Source organism: Triticum aestivum, chromosome 6D, assembly GCF_018294505.1.
Source record: "Triticum aestivum cultivar Chinese Spring chromosome 6D, IWGSC CS RefSeq v2.1, whole genome shotgun sequence".
In the NCBI taxonomy this organism is placed as follows: Eukaryota; Viridiplantae; Streptophyta; class Magnoliopsida; order Poales; family Poaceae; genus Triticum; species Triticum aestivum.
In genome coordinates, this window is record NC_057811.1 from 367,955,108 (window position 1) to 367,973,925 (window position 18,818).

Sequence of the window (18,818 nt, forward strand, 5' to 3'; positions counted from 1 at the left end):
GTGATTTTAATCCCTTTAGTATTTGAATCCAAGCATGGGTGAGGCTAATACGTTTTAGTCGTACTACTTTTAGTCATGAGACTAAAACGTATCCAAGCTAAGAGCGTTTTTAACACTAGAGGAAAGTATCATTTTGCATGTTCTTTTCTGTACTACTACCAGTAGAGCAGTGGGACCAAGACGCAAGGCAACACGAAGTCAGAAGTCACCAACTGAAGACAACCATGCAAATACGGAAATACGCCGTCCGGGGAGGTTCATTCTGGAAAACACGCACGAAAAAGCGCTCCTGGACGGGGAAGACGACCTGGTGCTCGTGCCTCCCTCCCCCGAGATCTACCAAAACCCGCGCCCCGCCAATCCCGTTCCTCCTCCTCACCGTCCGGCGAGCACCGAGCACACCAGATCGCCCGCTACGACCTGTAGCTGGCGGCGAACCGCGGAACCGCGCGCCAGTCAAGGGTGGTGGTCCCAGGCGCTCGAGCCGGGGCGCGGGCGACGCGGAGACGATGCCGGTGGCGGCGTCGGCCATCTACTTCCTCAACCTCCGCGGCGACGTCCTCATCAACCGCCTATACCGCGACGATGTCGGGTGCGTCTTGCCGCTCCCCTCCCACCCCTCCCTGGCTCCCTGGGTTTTGAGTGGTAGATCTGAGGCCCCAGGATGGGTTGATTCCGTCCGTAGCCTGTAGTTATGTAGATCACTAGAAGGATGGCTGGTAGCTTGTGAATTTCGATTGCTTTCGCTGAGTGACAAGTGAAATTCTGCGGGTAGGAGTGCAGTTGACGGCCACTCTTCGGTGGTTGGCTCGTTGCGCACTGCAATTTGCCCATTGCGCGCTTCAGTTTGCCCATTCTCTTGGTTGTGGCGTTCCTAACTGATTTGCATTTGGAATGCGTGTTCCATTCTCTGCCCTGAGGCTGTGGCGCCTACATGATTCCAGCATAGAGTGAAGAGATTGCTCGCTGAGTAGGATATGTCGTTCGATTCCACCTAGGATGGTTCAAAGGAGGTTATCCTCTAGTCATATACTCCCTCTGTCCCAAAATAAGTGTCTCAACTTTGTACTAACTTTAGTACAAAGTTGTACTAAGCTTGAGACACTTATTTCGGGCAGGAGGGAGTATGATCATAGCAAGTCGTCAACAATAAACAAGATAATTCGTACTAGTTTTATTTTTTCCACATTTTGAACTCGTAGTTTTGATGAGTGAGGCACTTTGGACAAGAAAAATTGCTGCATAGTTCATTTTCTCTCTTCCAGTGGGAGCTTTGACAGTAGTTAGTAGTCACATCCTTCTGTAGTCGAAATTTTACTTCTACTGTAGCATACCCGGCAAACCAGCTAACTTTGAAATAGTAACCGTCGGACTGAAATTAATTATTAATATTAACCCTCGCACCATAGATTTCCAAGAGGTCTTGGAAAGAACGGCAGAAGTTATTAAGCATCTCGTAATATTCCCGATGTTCAAAAAAGCGGAAAGCGTAAGCGAAGCGGAAGGCCACAGCTTAGAGCAATGGGCACTTAAGTGTTTTTTGAGATTGGCTAGATTTGACAGATTTTGAATAATATACACAGGAAAATAGGAGACATGGCACATGGGTAATTGAAATAGCATCTAAAATACAGTTCACACCATAGCAAATACACATCAGGTTCACATAGCAAGCAAAATAACAACTAAAATGCAGTTAAGTTCAAACAGACACAACCTAATATAGACCACGCGGCCAGAATTTTGCCAGAATATGAAGGAAATACTTCCCGAACAGAGCTTAATAATAAGATAAATGGCATATTGCCATTATTGCACAAGCAGAAGTAGTTCAAAATCAACCAAATTATGGACAAATGAAAGAAAAACCGTTTAATCTACCGCTTAGGGCAAAAGCGAAGTGTTTTGCCATCGCTCGGCGCTTAAGCGTCGCTTAAAAACGCTTTCTTGAACACTGAATATTCCCGCAGAATGCAATTTTTTTATATTTGTACTAGCAAAGTGCCTGTGCATTGGAATGGATCTACAATCGGCAAATGCATGTTCACAAACTTGAAAAATCACCCTGGTTTTGATGTATATCACTAAAAATATGTTAGGTTTCACCCAAATAGACTAAGGGGTTTTCTGAAATGTTGGAGCAGAGTGGCGAGGGACTTGTTGCAAAAATGCGACAGCTTACATTGCATGCGTTAGACGCAGATCGAATGGTCAGAAATGACGGATGCAGACACACCATCATCACCAACTGGATCTTTTATAGGAGTAAAGATAATGGAATTGGTACCATTGGAAATCATAAGTATGAGGAATGTTTTCATACATGCACGTTGATAGTAGAAACAAAACAAGACCATTCAATAAACCTGCAGCGATGTGCTGTGATCCTGTATGTGCTGAGCCTATTTCGACATGTAGGTCTTACACTAGTTTAATATTGAGCAAGTGACATTCCATCTATATGATATATTGTCAATATCATAGTCATTGTTTATGAAGGACCCTAAAACATGTAAACTACGACACCTACTGTTGAGTAATGCAAGCATTTTTTTTCAAGCTCTGTTGATAACCGTAGGACATGGATGTAAATTTTAATGATATTTGTTCCACCATGTCCTTTTCTTTCTTTCTTTTGCGCACATTTATTCATTATCACCTGGACAACTGTCTCATCATTCCAAAGCGATCTCAAGAGGCTACTTAGGTCATTTCCTCTCATAGCCTTTCTCAGTTATCACTTCAATAGGAAACAATCCCGAGTATTCATTTTGCTTCTCTCACTTTCCATTCCCTGCTTATTTGGTTGCACATACCTTTACAAGTGACTAAACCCTATCATGTTCATGTACGGCTATGCAGGGGAAATATGGTTGATGCATTCAGGATGCACATTATGCAAACAAAAGAGCTTGGTACATGCCCTGTTCGACAAATAGGAGGCTGTTCCTTCCTTTACATGAGGATCAGTAATGTTTACATTGTGATCGTGGTTAGCAGCAATGCTAATGTTTCTTGTGCTTTCAAGTTTGTTGTGGAGGTATGAAGTTTCTGTTGTCTTATGAGCATTTCCAAATAAATTATATATAACCCACACAGACATTATGATCTTGATGATAATTGATGTTTTTCTTTTTCACTAGAAATATTTGTCTATGATGTTTGTGTATTTGTCTATTCAGAGCAAAAGAATGTATTAGTTACTTAACAAGCCATATGATTTTCTGAAGTGTTCTGTCAAATTGTAAGATAATGTATCATCTCAGCCCAAAAGGTTTAAATGATCATGTCATCTAATAATGGTATCAATGTTTGGCTTTGTTTGGCGAATGGAATTTTCTATTGCGAAAACTGGTGATGGACATCAGAATCACCAAACCCAACAGGGTACAAGCAGGTGGTACAAAAACTAGAAATTTTCAATGCCTAGATGGCGTGATGTTCCATGTTCATCACTGCTGGGAATAGTTTGATAGGACTAAGTGAATAACAGAACCCTTTGTGCTCTATATGATTTCCTGAGGGCCTGTTTGGAAGAGAGGGATTGGGCTAGGAATTAGTTTAATTTGTATGTTAGGCCAAAGATGATTCAGTGATGAAACTACAGTTGCTAATTCAATGTAGAGATCCTACTCAATGTAACATGTCCTATCTCATTCGCCGTTATTTGTGCTGAAGATTATTTGAAATTATCAGGCAGTGGCCCTCTTCAAGTCCTACTTTGGTGGAACTTTTGATGAAGATGCTATCAGGAATAACTTTGTGTTAATATATGAACTTCTTGATGGTAAGGGCACATCTGATTTTGGACTTAGCTTGCTGCTTCAGTTCCCACCATGGATTCTTTTTTTGTTTGCAATACTGACTCTGTGCAACTGTGCAGAGATTATGGACTTCGGTTATCCTCAGAATCTCTCCCCTGAAATTTTGAAGTTATATATAACCCAGGAAGGCGTGCGGTCGCCATTTTCTTCCAAGGTTAGAAATATATGAAAAATGAAGTCTGCTGTATTGGATTGCAAAATAATAATTATATGTGTTCCTATTTATTTTCTAGGAAAGTAACTGAACCATATTTCCTTCTCTCTGTACTGATAGCCTTCGGATAAGCCTGTTCCAAATGCGACCCTGCAAGTTACCGGCGCTGTTGGTTGGAGAAGAGAGGGTCTGGTGTACAAGAAGAATGAGGTATTTGAATTAAATATGTAGGGAGGCTTCAGCTGTATTCGGAAAAAAAGCAGAGGACTATTTATAATGGTCCTAGTTTCCTATCAGTGCTTGGGCTACCAGCAATGCCATCATCCACATACATTTTAAAATGCATCTCATTTCTAATACATATTTTACATGTACCAGCATTCCTGTTAAAGCAGTGGCTCATACTTCCCTCAGTTTTCGTTTCTTTGTTGTCATTAATGTCATGTCATTGTTTACCTCCATTTAGCAAGTGAAGTAACAGTAATAACTAATGACTTCTCCTCGTATGTTAGGTTTTCTTGGACATTGTTGAGAGCGTAAACCTTCTTATGTCTTCTAAAGGTATTTTATGGACCATCAATTTTTTGTTATCTGGTCTGAGGTTTCTGGTGTCTTTCCTGTTCAGCTATTTGATGTCCGTCGTGTATATTTCTTACATTTCTGCAGGGAGTGTTCTACGATGTGACGTGACAGGGAAGATTCTTATGAAGTGCTTCCTTTCTGGAATGCCTGATCTGAAGTTGGGACTAAATGACAAAATTGGACTTGAAAAGGAAGCCCAACTGAAGTCCAGGCCTTCAAAGAGGTATTGCTTTACTGAGTCTTGACACATGGTGACAAAGTGTGCACATATATATAACTGTTTTGCCGGTTAACATTGTTTATTGGCTACCCAACTTTTGTTCCTTTTCGTAAATGATCTCCTGATTGCTTGTGTTCTCTCCCTCTACAGTGGGAAGACCATAGAACTCGATGATGTCACGTTCCACCAGTGCGTCAACCTAACAAGATTTAACTCAGAAAAAACAGTCAGCTTTGTGCCACCAGATGGTGAATTCGAATTGATGAAGTAATTTTTAGATCCCTATTTATTCTTGCAATTATCGGTACATTTTACAAATGATAGTTTCATTCGCTAGCTGGATTTTGACGGACATATTTGTTCTAGATATCGAATCACGGAGGGTGTAAATCTTCCATTCCGGGTTCTGCCCACAATTAAGGAGTTGGGCCGAACACGCATGGAGATTAATGTGAAAGTGAGCAAATATATCTACTCGGTTACGTCATAAACGTGTACATGTTTGCTGACATGGTGAATCTTTTGTCACGCAGGTTAAGAGTGTTTTTGGTGCTAAGATGTTTGCACTTGGTGTTGTGGTTAAAGTTCCAGTTCCAAAGCAGACAGCGAAGACGAGTTTCCAAACAACATCTGGCAAAGCCAAATATAATGCTTCGATTGATTCCCTGGTGTGGAAGTAAGTGCAATCTTTTTGTCTAACATTTGCACTATACCAAAGGCAGTACGTGGGTCGTATTTTAATGGGTTTGATGGTGTGAATTCTTCAGAATGGTGTAAACAAAATTTCCCTAAGTTATGCCCTGCCTAGCTCTGAGTTGTTCAGAATGGTGTAAACAAAATTTCCCTAAATTATGCCCTGCCTAGCTATTTGCAATTTTAAAGTATGTCCTGTTAGTGCATGTACTGGGAGTTCTTTTTCGTGCTGAGCTACCTCTTGCAGTTATTGCACATTAACCAGCATGAACTCATAAATCGTAATGCACATTTCAAACCATAGGATCAGGAAATTTCCTGGACAGACCGAGGCAACGATGAGTGCAGAAGTTGAACTGATCTCTACAATGGGTGAAAAGAAGTTAGCGAACAGGCCACCGATTCAGATGGAATTCCAGGTTACATTTAATCTCGTTAAGAATCCTATTGTTTCCGTGGCAAGATGGCTATGAGCTTTCCTCTACTCCATTTTATTTATCTGTTCTGCAATTCATAACTGAGAATGACAATGTTAGCAAAGAATCCCAGTATCTCATTGTTTATGAACAAAATTTGAGCATGTACAATAAATTGATACTTAAATAATTGGTTGACCTTGGAGTATTTTTGTTCGAGGATCCTTCATGCATATAATGTGCTATATGCCCCCCGTGTTGTCTGACTGTTTCCTGGCTTCCTGCAGTCTATCCTTTAGATTCACTATGATATCTCTTCCCTGCAGGTTCCGATGTTCACTGCTTCTGGTTTACGTGTTCGGTTCCTCAAGGTATGTGGAGCAAGTACAATATGAAATATTGAAAATGTTTGGTACTAAAACCATCTCTTGATGCATTTTCAGGTGTGGGAGAAGAGCGGCTACAACACCGTTGAGTGGGTTCGCTACATCACAAGGGCTGGATCATATGAAATCAGGTGTTAGTGACCAAGAAAAATGGCGTGGGCTCATTATTTCGTGGATTTGCGGAGCTCTTTTTGTACTCATCATGATTGATCAGAAGGCACGTAAATTATGACCCAGTTCTCTGCAAGTTTGTACTTCAGCAGAGGGCAGATCAGAGCAGGCAGTTTTCCTATGTTCCTTATTTTCATGTTGACATGGGATATGTATTCTCCCCCCGTGTCCTGTTTGTCATAGGGCATATTTTTATTGTATATTTGGCAGTAGCATTCGTTCTCGTTGATCAGTACACCCCCTTGCCAGTTCCTGTTGTTTTCTCCTTGAATGGGTGTCAAATCGCTTGCAAAACGGTGTATAAATATATGATGATAATGTTGTTGGCTTGCTGTGCCTGTGTTTGATGTAAAGTGGCTATGCCATTCCATCGAATTTGTTGCGAGGTCTGTGTGAATGCTGATTGATGTCCAAGCATATGTGGTGATTGGTGAAGGATTCCCTCAGTTTAAAAATACTAAATCTGTACCAAAATAGAAGACATTTTTGTAAGCTAAACTAGCCTATAAAAATGTCCTACATTTTGATACGGGGCAATAACTTGTAGGAATTTTTAAAAATACTACTGCTGCTGCTGCAATAGCTACTGAATTTGTTTAAATATTACTCCCTCCCTTCCAAAGTCATGTCTATAGATTTGTCTTAAAAATTATATACAGAATGTCTTAAAAGACAGTATCAATATTTACAATGTCAATTATTATGTATTGGAAGTAGTTTCGCAGCTCCAGCTAAAGGCCTCTTTGATTCACAGAATTCCAAAAATGCAGTAGTAGGAAAACATCGATTTGTAATATTAGTTTGACCATCTGTATCCTATACAATTTGGTTTGTTTGATTGCACCACATAAAAACCAAAGGATAATTTTCAAGAAGTTTCTAAAATTCGTAAGGAATGCAGTACAAAGAAATCATTAGAAAAAAAATTCTATAAGATTCAATCCAACGAAACATATGATTGACATACGGAAATTTTCTAAGAATCCTAATCTCGCAATATTTCTATAAATTCCTTTGAATTTTCACTTGGTCAAAGATGTTAGCTACTGGAGATGAGTATATTATTTCGCTAGCAAAAGGAAGAAAAAACAACGACTATATGATAATAAACTAGCTAGTGTGAGTTGTGGTTCCATCCATACGCATTCTTGTTTCGACGCAATCAATATGCCTCTAAGTCGGGTGAGAGGCCATGTGTGGTCGGCAGATAATCTGCCGGTGAACACGGTACATGACATGTAAATCAATGTGCTGCGATCGGTGCTGGTTGGTTTTTTTATTTGCCACCATTGGTAATGGCTACATGTGCCACATGTCGATTAGCCGGCTTACATGGTAGTTTTGTCATTAGTTTCGAAGGGAGTCATTTCTTCTTTGCCCTAGTGTGGAGGGGTAAATATGTTTAAAAATCAAATCGATAACTTAATAGATGCTGGTATTAGTTGAAAGAAGAAAGACAAAACAAAACCAATGTGACCGCACAAAATAATAAGAAAAGAGCAACAAAAAGTTCACACACACACAATAGTGAAATTGCACATATTGAAAACTTGCACACAATTTACTCTTTTGTAATATGCAAGAACAAGTGTAAACACTTGTAACTTTAATAACTATTATTATCTAAGTAAATCAATGAAAGTGCGTTATATCGACTAGAGGGGGGTGAATAGGCGATTTTTATGAATTCTTCAGTGAGGAATTTGCGGGTGAGGAAATTCCTTAGCGAAGAACTACTTGCAGCGGAATAAGTACTCAAAAGTTAACGTAACAGAACACATGCATAATCATCATGATGAAATGAAGACAAGGCACAGAGTACAGAAAGCGTAAACACAGGATGAAGACAAATAGACTGAAAGAAATTGAACTGAGGAAATTGAGAAAGTCTTCAGTCAAAGTCTTCAAACACAGATATGAAGAAGTGAAAGAGTTGAGGAAATAGAACTAGTAGGCTTGATGAAGACAATGATTTGGTAGACCAGTTCCAACTGCTGTCTCAGTTGTACGTCTGGTTGGAGCGGCTAGGTATTTAAACCTGAGGGCACACAGTCCCGGACACACAGTCCTCACCGTATTCTCCTTGAGCTAAGGTCACACAGACCTCGCCCAATCACTCGTGGTATGTCTTCAGGTGACTTCCAAACCTTCACAAACTCGGTCACTCGGCGATCCACAATTCCTCTTGGATGCTCTAGACCATGACGCCTAACCGTCTGGAAGAAGCACAGTCTTCAAAAGTAACAAGCGTCGGATCCACGCAGGATCAATCTCTTCAGTGATGCTCAATCACTTTGGGTTTGTAGGTGTTTGTGTTTGGGTTTTCCTCACTTGATGATTTTCGCTCAAAGTCCTCGGAGGATGGGATGCTCTCAAATGACAAGTGTCAGTTTCTCTCGGAGCAGCCAACCAGCTAGTGGTTGTAGGGGGCGGCTATTTATAGCCTAGGGAGCAGCCCGACATGATAAGACATAAATGCCCTTCAATGATATGACCGTTAGGTGGGTAGATATTTTGGAACAGCTGGCGCGTAGCACAACAACAGTCGGAAATTTGAGTATCAAATACCCCAGGGCTATCATGTTCCTCACTGTGTAGGCAATCCACACTGGCGAATTCCTAACTCCTCAGTCAGAACAAATTCCTCAGTGACCAGAAGAACTTCGTCTCTGTCACTGAAGAATATGACTGAACTGTATGAGATTTCCAATGGCTTCACTCGAAGGGATTGGTAGGTGTAGGATTTTGAGTTGAGCATCACTTGGAAATTTTTCCTTAGTATTTTCTCGACCCCCTTTAACAGTACGGTGTTTCCTATGACTCAAGAAAGAGAAAATGAAACTATGAAAACAAAAGTATTCACGCTTCATGTTCCTCGAATGAATACCAAGTCTTCTAGGTCACACCAATTTCTTCACTTTCAAAGTCTTCAGAAAGTCTTCAGAAATCCAAAGTCTTCAGAAAGTCTTCATAAGTCTTCAATACACCAAAATCACTAAGGGGCACTAGATGCACTTACAATCCCCCCTTTTTGGTGATTGATGACAATATAGGTTAAGTTTTCAACGGAAATAAACATATGAAGTGTAAATACTGATATTGAGGAATTTGATTGCAAGATATACAAGAACTCCCCCTGAAGATGTGCATAGTGAGGAATTTGCTTTTGAGGCAATGCACACTTGAAGAGTAGAATCATGGAGATCTCCCCCTATATCTTGTAATTCATGCACGCATTTGACATATAATATGAAGAATTTGAAATGCATGATGAAATATGGTGACTGATGTAATTCAGCATGCGTGCATTAACATTATCGAGGAATAAGCATGCAGAAGAACACAACAAAAGTATCAGACCACCATAGAGTTTAAGTTTACAACTCGATCGAATAAAGTCTCAGAAGAACGAGAGTTGTAACTTAGCAAAAAAAACGCCCATATATGTAGACCCTCTTGAAGACTAACTCAAATCCCCCCTTTGTCATCGAATGACCAAAAGGATCGAAAAATGAGGACTAACGCCCCTGAAGAATATCATGTTGATGGAGGAGCGCCAGCGTTGTTGGGGTCGTTTGTTGTTGTAGGGCCTGCCGTAGTGTCGTCCAAGTCTTCATGCTCGTCGGTTTCGCGCGATGAAGAATATGGGCTGGCCACCAACGAAGGAACCTTGACCTTCTTGTATTTCTTCGGTGGAGGTGCAGACCAGTCAAAATCCTCCTTGAGACCCATTTGCTTCAGATTTTCTTCACCATATAGATGTGACAGAATAGCCCAGGTGCAACCGAAGACTTCATGGAGGTAGTGATGGTTTTTCTTCACTGCATTATGTGTAGTAGTCATGTTGTGAAGAATAGAACCAAACTGACGCTTAACCCATTTATGGTTTCGATCCACCTTCTGGTGAAGACTAAGAAGCAGCTCACAGTCAGTCATCACCCTTGGAGCTGTGGCTTGAGGATTTGGCTTGGATGCATTAGCAGCAGAATCATGAGTGGCAGAGTCATCATTGGTGGAATAAGATGCAGCTTTGCGAAACTGACCATCCAATGGACGAATGCCTTCATCAATGACAGCTGGTGCCTTGCCCTTCTCATCAGCTGAGGAATATGTCCGCTTGAGGACTTCGATTGGGGGCAAGTAGCTGAGGTGATTCTGAAAATCAGCCTTGTAGTTGAGTGAAGACCTTGTTCTGAGGAATCTCATAATCCAAGGAGCATAAGGCTTCATCTCAAACGGAGAGAGTGCGACATTTGCCAGAGTCCTCATGAAGAAATCATGATAGTTGACAGGAATGCCATGTATGATGTTGAATAGCAGATTCTTCATGATGCCAACAATTTCCTCATCAGACGAGTCGTGGCCTTTGATCGGACTCATTGTCTTTGTCAGAATGCGATAGATAGTTCTTGGCACATAGAGAAATTCCCTCACAAGGAATTTGGTCCTTGGGGCTTGACCGGGCTTCAGAGGCTTCATAAGCACTTGCATGTAATGAGCAGTGAGTTCTGGCTCTTGGTACAGGCAACGAGCTCCTTCAAGGGGTGGACTGATGGGCAGGGCGTGAAGTAATTCAGAGCCGGTGCCTTATAATGAGTGTTTTCGGTCATCCAGTCCAACACCCAAGTATTGATGTCGTCAGCGTCGCATGTGAAAGATCGTGGATGTCGCCTAGAAGGGGGGGTGAATAGGCGCTTTAAAATAATTATGGTTGAGGCTTGAACAAATGCGGAATAAACCTAACGGTTAATTTGACAAGTACAAAACCTAAAACAACTAGGCTCACCTATGTGCACCAACAACTTATGCTAAGCAAGGTAAGCAACTACGTGATAGCAAGATATATGACAAGAAACAATATGGCTATCACAAAGTAAAGTGCATAAGTAAAGGGCTCGGGTAAGAGATAACCGAGGCACGCGGAGACGACGATGTATCCCAAAGTTCACACCCTTGCGGATGCTAATCTCCGTTTGGAGCGGTGTGGAGGCACAATGCTCCCCAATAAGCCACTAGGGCCACCGTAATCTCCTCACGCCCTTGCACAATGCAAGATGCCGTGATTCCACTAAGGGACCCTTGAGGGCGGTCACCGAACCCGTACAAATGGCAACCCTTGGGGGCCGTCACCGAACCCGTACACTTTGGCAACCCTTGGGGGCGGTCACCGGTACCCGTCAAATTGCTCGGGAAGATCTCCACAACCTAATTGGAGACCCCGACGCTTGCCCGGAGCTTTACACCACAATGATTGAGCTCCGAACAACACCAACCGTCTAGGGCGCCAAGGCACCCAAGAGGAACAAGCTCTAGGGTGCCCAAACACCCAAGAGTAATAAGCTTCTCAAACTTCACTTCCACGTATCACCGTGGAGAACTCAAACCTATGCACCAAATGCAATGGCAAGGGCACATGGAGTGCCCGAGTCCTTCTCTCTCAAATCCCACTGAAGCAACTAATGCTAGGGAGGAAAATGAGAGGAAGAATAAGAAGGAGAACACCAAGAACTCCAAGATGTAGATCCAATGGGTTCCCCTCACATAGAGGAGAAAGTGATTGGTGGAAATGTGGATCTAGATCTCCTCTCTCTTTTCCCTAAAAAACTGGCAAGAATCCATGGAGGGATTGAGAGTTAGCAAGCTCGAAGAAGGTCAACAATGGGGGAAGAACACGAGCTCAAAGGATAAGGTTGAATGGGGAAGAAGACCCCCTTTTATAGGAGCTCCTGAATCCAACTGTTATGTGCTCAGTCCGCGCACGAGCGGTACTACCGCTCAGGGGGGCGGTACTACCGCCCGGGCGGTAGAACATAGAGAGCGGAGCAAAACAGAGGGCGAGGCAGAGCCGTATGAGCGGCACTACTGCTGGAGCCAGCGGTACTACCGTTGGCCGCAGCGGTACTGCCGCTTGGCCCAGCGGTACTAGGGGCGGTGGTAGCCGCGGTACTACCGCACACGAGCGGTACTACCGCTCCTACTGCTGCTACTACTGCCGCTGAACCCGACACGAGAAAACCACGTCTCGAGTCGAGGCGGTACCAGCGCGGAACCGGAGCCGTACTACCGCTTATGGCCATAGGCGGTACTACCGCTGTGGGACGGCGGTACTACCGCTTGTGGCGATACGCGGTACTGCCGCTCCGGTCCAGCGGTACTACCGCTGGTGCCAACCTTATGCCAAGTCCACGAAAACAAGTACACTCCAAGGAAGACCAGAACTGCCATAACTTCTGCAAATGAGCTCTGAATTGAGCAAACTCAAGCTTGTTGGATAGAGGAAGACGGGTAGCATCAAAACAGTGACCGATGCGAGTGAACTCCGTTTTCGATAGTGAGAAGAGGCAGGGGAGGTATGCCTAACAAATAGAGGAGTGAAACCTCCAACCGAGAAGAACCGGCATAACCTCCAACATCGAAAACATCATAGAAGATGCGAGTGAACTCCGTTTTCGATGAACTCGAGCTTGTCATCAAGATGACCATAAGCTCCAAAACTCACAAAGAGAAGAACCAAACAAGAACCAATAAAGATGATGCAAGGATGCAATGGTTTGAGCTCTCTATGAATGATACGATCAAGCTACTCATCGAGAGCCCCCCCTTGATAGTACGGCAATCGATCCTATAACCCGGTCTCCCAACTACCATCATGAGACTGGTAAAATAGAAAACCTATCAAGAGCAAACCTTTGCCTTGCACATGGTCCACTTGAGCTAGATGATGACGATCTTGACCCCCTCAAGATGGACCACCTTTCTTGATTGCGTTGGCTCGATGAAGACTAGTTGATTGCTCCCCCATACTCCACTATGGGTGAGCCACCCTTCCGCACATCTTCACAAGTCCATTGTCACCACAATGGATGGCAAGCTTCAAGCATTTGATCTCTTCGTGATGCTTTACTTGAACTTGCCCGCTTCACTTGAACTTGCACACCGCAACCTAACCCCACAAAGAACTCTCACGAAGACCATGGGTTAGTACACAAAGCGTAATTGACAATGCTTACCATACCATGGGATCGCTTGATCCCTCGGTACATCTTGTGCGCTTTGTGTGTTGATCAACTTGATTCACTCTTGACTTAGTCTTGATCAACCTTCGTGATGCTCCACTTGAACTTGCGCACGGAATTCTTGATGATGATCACCACTTGATGTCATCCTCTCCATTGGTTGAGTGATATCTTCCTCTTGACGCAAGCCCATGAACACGTACCTAACCCCACATAGAACTCTCACATAGACCATGGGTTAGTACACAAAGCACAATGGACAATGCTTACCATACCATGAGATCACTTGATCCCACTCGGTGTATCTTCTACGCTTTGTGAGCTGATCAACTTGATTCACTCTTGACTTAGTCTTGATCAACCTTGAATCTTTGCAACTCTCTTCATTTGGATGATGTCTTGAAGGTAAACATGAATGATCACTCAATCTTCTTCTTCAAGACATGCTTGCAATAAGCTCAACTCTCACATGACCAATCTTTGGATAATTCCTTAATAACACCTTGGTCACCACATAAACTCCTTGAAACCAACACATGGACTTCAAGAAATGCCTATGGACAAATCCTTCAAATATAACTCAAGGCAACCATTAGTCCATAGAGATTGTCATCAATTACCAAAACCAAACATGGGGGCACCGCATGTTCTTTCAGCATGTGATATGCAGTGTTGCGTAGAACTGAAGAATAAGCTCTTCATTCCAATCAACGATGTCAGAACAAAAGTTGAGGAGGTCTGCGTCATGAAGCACATTGAGGACAGGTGAGAAGCACGGCAGGGATTCCATGTCCACATGAGGAATGTGCTCGTGGTCAAAGACTTTATCCTTGTTGAAGAGCAGTGAAGAGTAGAAGTTGGCCTGGCTGGCAGTCCAGAAGCGCTTCCTTCTAAGACGAGCAGAGTCATAAGGATTATAATCAGTGAAGAACACGTGCTCGCCAAAGAAGTCATCAGCCTTGAATTTCTGCTTCTTTGAGAATGCATCCTTTGGCTTGGGCTGAGGAGTATCAGTCAATTGCATCACTACCTCAGGAATCACAATCTCAGGTTCCACAGGCTGAGGAATTTCAGCTTCTTCTTCAGTGACAGCCTCGGTCTTCAATGCTTCATTTACATTTTCTTCAGCACTAGTGGATGGAATCTCTTCATGGACAGACGGGGTTGCACGAGGTTCTTCAGATCCCATTTGTACTTCAGTGTTGACAGGGGACTGAGGAATTTCTTGAAGTGGTGTGAACAAAGGAGAGTTGGGGTGCTGACTTTCCCAAAAGTCATCATTCAGCACTGGTGTTGTACACCCAATGTCCACATCTTCATATTCACTCTTTTCCTCAACGCCAGCCTCTTCAGCAGTGAACTGAGGCATGGGCGATGAGACTATTGGGGTTGAAGGGATTGCATCCGCTTCAATTTCTTCATCCAACTGCTCTAACGAAGCAGCAGAAGGAATGTCATCATCAGATTCACTAGGAATCACATATTCTTCATCAAAAGGAACAAGGTCCTTTGATTGCATGGTTGTGATAGGAACGGCATCAATTGGGTTGTCGAATGAGCTAGTCAATGGCTTCATCTTCTTCGCAGCTGAAGAATCTGATGAAGTTGATGCCTTCCTTTTCTTCACTACTGCAGGCTCTGCAGCCTTGGTCTTCTTCACATCTGATGCAGATGGAAGGATCAAAGTTGGTGTAGGCGCAGGAGGAGCAGAGGAATTTGGTTCCTGTTCTTCAGGCACAACTGATGTAGTTGCCCTGAATCCTTCATTTTCTTCAGGCACAGCCATTGAAGCTTCAGCTATCCTGACATTTTCTTCAGGCGCAACACTAGTGGTTGCCCTGGTACTTTGAGTTTCTTCAGCAGCCTGAATGTCATCAGCGGTGCTGGCATTTTCTTCAGTCGGCTGAGCAGATGCTTCAGCCTGAGGATTTTTTTGTTGCGTTGGGGCTGCAACATTGGAAGTGAACTTTTCAGTCAATGTCACAAACCTGACTTTGGCTCCAAGCCAGTTAGCATAGTAGCAATCAAATTCATCACTCAGTTGCTTGATCTCAGCTTGCAAGGCAAAGAGTTCTTGAGGGGAAAGCTTCAGAACATTTTGCTTCAGAAAGCGCTGTTTCTTGTACTGCGCTTTCTTCACTCTTCTTCCTTGTTCAAATTTCCATTTTTCTTCTTCAATGAAGGCAGTCAAAACATGACTTTGACCAGGAGTGAGGTTCATCTCTGGCAAAGGTGTGTTGCGATCCTTGTGCCATAGGTCGATGAAGTCTAGGATTAGTTTCGGATCCAGAAGCAATGGCACATTGCTGCCTTTGGCTCTAGCGGCCTTGACCTGCTTGTCTCTGATGATTTCGGCAAGTTCCTCATCATCAGCTTCGTCTTCATCAGACGGTACTTGGAAGGCGACCTGCTTCTTGTGAGGACTTGGGCGAGAGCCACGTCCAGCAGTGGCCTTTGTCTTCAGCAAAGAGGGGCCAGTTGAAGAATTTGGTGCAGCTGAGGAACTAGCAAAAACTCCTGAGGCAATAAAGATGCCTGTTGTCCTTTGGCACGTGGCGAGATGCACAGGTGTTGAGGATTTTGACAGAGCAGCTGAGGACTTTGGCGGAGCGGGGGCAGCTTGAGGAGTTGGCCGTGAGGGCTTTGAAGAATCTGGCCGTGAGGACATTGAGGGTGAAGCACTTGGCTTATGAGTAGGCTTCTTTGACATGGCCTTCTTCGGCTTGCTTGCAGAGGCCTCAACAGTGGCAGCAGCAGCAGCAAAGTCTTCATTAAATTTCCTCACTGCTTCTCTTGCTTGTCTGGCCAATTTGGCCTGGCGCTTGACCCATTCATCAGGATAATCCTCACCGCGCTTGAGGCTGGTAGGATCTGCTTCTTGGCCAGGTGAAAACGGAGGTCTTGGGCATGGAGGATTTAGAGCGAATTTCTTCATATATTTGGGAGTAACATATCTGTACTCCCTCCACTCCCTTGCCCATCTCCTCTCTATTCTTTAAATGCGCACCTTGCGCTGATTTTTGTCCTCCTTGCCAAACTTGGCCTCATCAGGAGTGCAGTAATCCTTGTATATTTCATCAGGGATCTGAAAAGCAGTATTGATTTCAGGCCTCTTTCCTCCCTTCTGTGGCTTCTTTCCGCCAGCCATTTTCTTCAGCTGAGGAATATGAACAACTGAATTCTCTGAAGATGTATACAACTTTTCTTCGAGGAACACTGCAAATGAGTTAAGTTGATGAGAACCTAGTGATTCAGCAGCAGACATGAGTACCTGTGAACAGAGTATAGTTGCGAGGAATTTGGAGAGGTCATATGCGTTCTCAGAAGTTTTTCAAAAAGAACAAGTTTGAGGAATTTGACCAGATGAGTCTTGAAGAATTTCACTAAGCGTTCTTTGTCTTAGGTTCTAGAGTTGTACAGATCAGAAATCCACACAATTGAGGAATCATGAAGAAAAATATTGCTTAGAGAAACGAATCAAGAACATATGACATATGAGGTGTTTAGTGTGTGATGATTTGAAGAAAAACACCTTTGAAGATTTTGAAGAAATCATTTGAATCTAAGAGGGCAGTAAAAGTAACTTTTAATTACCCTGGACGAAGAACACAACGAACTGGGAAGTGTAGATGTGAAGTTCGTCGGTTCAGATCTTCCACACCCTAACTCGGTAGAGGAAGACACCTACGGCGGCGGCGGAGTGAAGAAATCCGCAGCCGGCACGAGTACGACGGCGACGAGGTCGAGGCAGTGAAGCTCTTCCTCACCGGCGACGATGAAGTAGCGGCGGCGCTAGGGTTTGAGAAGCTCGAGCCGGAGTGAGGTCGAGCGGAGTAAAAAGAGAAGTGAGGAAGGGAAGGGGTATTTATAGCCACGGTGAAAAACTGTTCGCCCGAAGAAATTGGACGAACGTGCCCCTGACCCTTCTCATTCACTTGACATGTGTCACCCACGTACTGAGAGGTGGCGATCGTGTGAGATCGTGGGTGAATAGATAAGTGTTAACGTGGAATGTGGAATTGTTTGAGCGGCAAAGCCGGAAATTTAGATAAGATAAGTTAAAGTTCCGTTCGCAAATTCTTCAGCTGATAAGGACACAGTGAAGATTTTGAACGAGTTTCAAATAGAACGCACATGAAGAATTTGTGAATAGATTGGGTTGAGTTTAGCATAGAGGGGGACGGGTCCGATCACATTCACTTAGCAGAAAAAGCAACTTGAAGAAATAGCAATAAGTGAATGTTGTTGAGGACATAAACTCACACACACACACACACACACACACACACATATATATATATATAGCCAATGAAGAAAAACGACGGAAATAGTGAATACAATGCAAAGTTGAAGCAAATGAACAACTGAGGCATTTCAAAACTGAGGAAAGACTCAAATTGAAGATTTTCAACTTTTGGTGGTGGCGTGACCCACCGTATAAGAATAATGATTTCAGACACCGCGTACAATTGTCGTAGGGCTTTGAGAATCAAATTCTTCGTTAATTTCTTCACACTTAGAGTGTTAGTCTTCATTGATTGATGAAAAAGTTTCTTCATGTGTTGCACATCTAAGTCATCAATTTTGCATAAGTGTTAGGCTGAGTGTCCTTTTCAAAAAACATTCGAAGATTCTAAGATATTTAGCTCACACCGTAACTTACTAAATCTCTTCTCATCCAAGGGCTTTGTGAAGATATCGGCTAGCTGTCCTTCAGTCTTCACATGCTCAATAGAAATGTCGCCCTTCAACACATGATCGCGAAGAAAATGATGACGAATCTGAATGTGCTTTGTCTTCGAGTGCTGAACTGGGTTGTGAGCAATCTTGATTACACTCTCATTGTCACAGTAGAGAGGCACATTCTTCACGTTGACGCCGTAGTCCTTGAGAGTTTGCTTCATCCACAGCAATTGAGCACAACGAGAACTAGCAGCAATGTACTCAGCTTCAACAGTAGACAGTGATACGCAGTTCTGTTTCTTCGAGGACCAACCGACCAAAGATCGTCCGAGGAAAACATGTGCCAGATGTTGACTTGCGGTCCACACGATCACCAGCATAGTCAGAGTCAGAATATCCAATGAGATCAAAAGCCGAGCCCTTGGGGTACCATAATCCAAGTGTTGGTGTGTGAGCTAGATATCAAAGAATATGCTTCACAGCCTTATGGTGTCATTCCTTCGGTGTAGCTTGAAATCGGACACACATGCAAGCACTAAGCATAATGTCTGGCCTAGATGCACATAAATACAATAAAGAGCCAATCATGGAGCGGTATACCTTTTGATCGAAGTCAATACCATTTCCATTAGTGCATAGATGGCCATTTGTGGGCATTGGAATTTTGACCCCT

The 18,818-nt window shown here is 43.3% G+C and overlaps 1 protein-coding gene across 1 annotated transcript; it reads left to right on the forward strand.

Moving 5' to 3' along the window:
• The first annotated feature begins 243 nt into the window (after positions 1 to 243).
• LOC123145138 (AP-2 complex subunit mu) lies at positions 244 to 6,778 on the forward strand. Its single transcript, XM_044564463.1, has 13 exons — positions 244 to 592; positions 2,863 to 3,040; positions 3,697 to 3,787; positions 3,884 to 3,978; positions 4,099 to 4,188; positions 4,491 to 4,539; positions 4,645 to 4,783; positions 4,931 to 5,047; positions 5,147 to 5,237; positions 5,314 to 5,456; positions 5,778 to 5,892; positions 6,216 to 6,260; positions 6,333 to 6,778. The coding sequence occupies exons 1-13, from the start codon at positions 510 to 512 to the stop codon at positions 6,411 to 6,413; spliced, it is 1,317 nt and encodes a 438-aa protein (XP_044420398.1). The 5' UTR covers positions 244 to 509; the 3' UTR covers positions 6,414 to 6,778.
• The last annotated feature ends 12,040 nt before the right edge of the window (positions 6,779 to 18,818 follow it).

What these genes read in the sequence shown, in the direction of transcription:
- LOC123145138 (XM_044564463.1), top strand. Translation starts at nt 510, where the DNA reads ATGCCGGTGGCGGCGTCGGCCATCTACTTCCTCAACCTCCGCGGCGAC. An exon ending in AATATATGAACTTCTTGATG is followed by an intron (nt 3,788 to 3,883) that starts GTAAGGGCACAT and finishes GCAACTGTGCAG; the next exon opens with AGATTATGGACTTCGGTTAT. An exon ending in GCATGGAGATTAATGTGAAA is followed by an intron (nt 5,238 to 5,313) that starts GTGAGCAAATAT and finishes TTTGTCACGCAG; the next exon opens with GTTAAGAGTGTTTTTGGTGC.